At 50.1% G+C, this 2,808-nt stretch overlaps 1 protein-coding gene and 1 long non-coding RNA gene across 4 annotated transcripts in view; one reads left to right on the top strand and one right to left on the bottom strand.

The window, feature by feature from the left end:
- The window catches only part of LOC146589202 (uncharacterized), a 4,874-nt gene extending 4,581 nt beyond the window's left edge, over positions 1 to 293 (bottom strand). The window contains exon 1 of the long non-coding RNA XR_014897233.1: positions 53 to 293. This is a non-coding gene — a long non-coding RNA (uncharacterized LOC146589202). The remainder of the gene's footprint in view (positions 1 to 52) is intronic.
- SPEN (spen family transcriptional repressor) overlaps positions 7 to 2,808 on the top strand; it is a 72,106-nt gene continuing 69,304 nt past the window's right edge. For all 3 annotated transcript variants that reach the window (XM_085316673.1, XM_085316671.1, XM_085316669.1), the window contains exon 1: positions 7 to 95. In XM_085316673.1, the coding sequence (XP_085172799.1) occupies positions 13 to 95 (83 nt within the window). In that variant the 5' untranslated portion in view covers positions 7 to 12. The remainder of the gene's footprint in view (positions 96 to 2,808) is intronic.

Below are 2,808 nucleotides of genomic sequence, written 5' to 3'. Positions count from 1 at the left end.
GCGCCGCGCAGCATGGTCCGGGAAACCAGGCACCTCTGGGTGGGCAACTTACCGGAGAACGTGCGCGAGGAGAAGATCATCGAGCATTTCAAGCGGTGAGTGCGGCCGGCGGAGGGGGGCTTGCCGCTGCTCCCCTCCTTTTCCCCTTCCCTCCTCCTTCTGGGGGCTGTTTTTCCTCCTTTTCCCGCCCGACCCTTCTCTCGCCCAGCGGCGACCAAAATAAATAATAAAAATACCTCGGAGGGTCGGGGCAGCGCCTGCTGCCCCGCGGCCTGCGTGTGGAGACGGCTCCGCGCCCCGGCAGGGGAGGAAGAGGAGGAGGGGGGGGTGTCGGTGCGAGCGAGAGAGGAACCCAAAATCGCTGTAAATAACCCGCGCGCAATGGCGAAGAGCTGTTGCGCCCCGTTGCAAGAGAGAGAAATCCAGCGGGTTTGTAACGTGGAAGGACCTGCGCGGGGAGAGCTGCCTGGCGCTGGGAAGAGCGCGGACTTGTAGCCAAGGAGAGGAAGGGGAAAAATATAAATAATAATAATAAAATAAAACCCACCGGGGATGCAGGAGCCACCCGGTCGACGAGAGGGAATCTGGTTTTCTGCACGGACTGTATTTTATTTTTTGGAGGGGTGAACAATGTCTTGGAAACCGTCTTAAGCCTGCGAGGCTGGCCATTTTGCTTCTCTATTGTATATATATTTTTTCCTCTCCAGTAGTTGAATGGAGGTTATTGTTTTTATTATTATTTACTCATGTTATATTTGATTCCCTTCATACTGGTGAAACTCAGAGGATGCTTTGCTTTTCGAGGCGTGAGGGAAACCGGCCATCGTGGCCGTGTTGCGTTCGGCAGTCGCAGTGAAACGAGGCGAGGAGGGTTGTGAACGGTGGGAACTGAAGCGCTTGGAAACGCAAGCGTGAGCCTAAAATCGTAGAAATCCCCGAAGAAAACAACTCCACCGGATCCCTCCACGAGGGAAGTGTTCTGGAGTGGTAGTATTTTTTAAGGGGGGGGGAAGGTTGTCGTTGCATATATTAATCCTGGTCCCACGGCTCGGTTCATAAGGAAGTAGTTTGTGCGGTTGCATTTTTCTCCTCCTTTTTTTCCCCCTGTTTTCCAATGAGAGGGGATTTCTAACGAGTCCAACACCGTTTCTTTGGGAAACGCGCCCAGGTAAAGTTGATACTCTGCCCTCCATGCACGCTGGAAGCTCCCTTTGGTTTGGGGAGGTGGGGTAAAAAAATAACAACAAATAAATAAATTACTAAACAAACCCAACAAGGTAACAGGTTCTGGGGCTGGCTGCTGCCCTTCTCATTCCGAAAGGGATTTCTAAGCTGCCTTTAATCTTCCCTCGCTGCCGGATTATGGAGCGTCCTTAATACATGAGTCACCATGGGAAAAGCAGCTTCGGTTACCAGCGCGCGAGGAGGTTGGACGGGGGAGAAGGAGGAGCGGCGAGCCTGCCTTGTCCCTGGTCCCTATATATATATATATATATATATGTGTGTGTGTGTGTGTATTGTATATGCGTGTATACACACACACACACACACATACACATATAAATATATATATATATATATAGCGTTTGCAAGCATGCGTGGGGCGATGGACGAGCTGCTTCCTAGCCGTGGTGGCTGTGAATGGCTCCAAAATGGCGGCGGGCCCCGCTGGATGGCGGGGGGGGGGGAGAGGAAAGGTTTCTCGCACCAGGCACTGTGGGATGGGGAGCAAGGGGGACACATACACGCACCCACCCTCCCCAAATCCCCCCCCCCCCCCCAACACACGCACACCCCTGCAGTCAGGCGTCTACAGCCGCTGGCTGTTTCCCCAAGCACGCCCCGGTGATGTGACTTGCACACGCAGCCCCGCGTGTCTGCGTCCTTCCCAGGTTGCATGAGCTGAGCGTGGTGCAAAGGCAGGATGTTTTTTTTTTGGGGGGGTGGGGGCAAAAAAAAAAAAACAACAACCCACCCAAACCCATGCTCCAGAGCTGTTTGTTTAATCACAGGCGTTGGTGAAATATGAGGTGCTGGGGAGAAAGTGGGAATTTGACATTCCTGGGGTCTTGTGTGTGGCCTGTCCTCCTCTTTCACAAGATGTGTTAAAGCAGGAAAAAGTTGCTATGGTACTGTTGCTTAGAGATGGATGTGGAAAAAAATGGCAGGGTCTGAATTGTTAATTGCCTTTTTTTGTTGTTGTTTTTACCTTTGTGAGTTTTGATGGGTGGTTGGGGGAGGAAACGTGCTGCCAGGAAATATCCTTCGTTTCTATAATCTTAACGCTTTTTTTTTCCACAACAAATTTTAACAGACGTGTTTCCAGTGTGCGTGTGTGTAGCCAATTTTACGCAAATAAACACACAGTTAAAACCCGTTCCGGCCGCTCTATTTGGTCTCAGGCCTAAGCATTTGCGTGTGGATATATTAATGTCTCCGAGAAAACGTCAAGCTCTGCCCTTAGCTCTTCAGCAGATCTAAATGCCCAAACATTGGTTGCTCTAAAACAGTTAAATAGGTATGTGTTGAATCAGGTTTCAGTTAGCAAGGGATCATTGGAGGTACTGTATGTGGACAATAGAGCAAAGCCTTTCTTTGTATGTTGGTTACTGGAGTGGGGGAAGGGACAAGTTACACAATAATTGTATCACAGTCTTGTTTTACCCTGGTGGGAGCTGAGCTGTGTTGGGTATATACATATGAAAGGCAGCTGCCTAAGCACGGACATGTAATGTGTAAGGCTGCCTTCTTGGAAAGAACAATTCTTTAGTTTGGAGTGAAAGTCTTTTCAGATTTAGCTGATCTTGG

The sequence above is a fragment of the Rhea americana genome, unplaced genomic scaffold, assembly GCF_003343005.1.
Source record: "Rhea americana isolate MKP2758 unplaced genomic scaffold, rheAme1 scaffold_478, whole genome shotgun sequence".
Taxonomy (NCBI): Eukaryota; Metazoa; Chordata; class Aves; order Rheiformes; family Rheidae; genus Rhea; species Rhea americana.
This window is presented reverse-complemented; position numbering and strand designations above follow the sequence as displayed.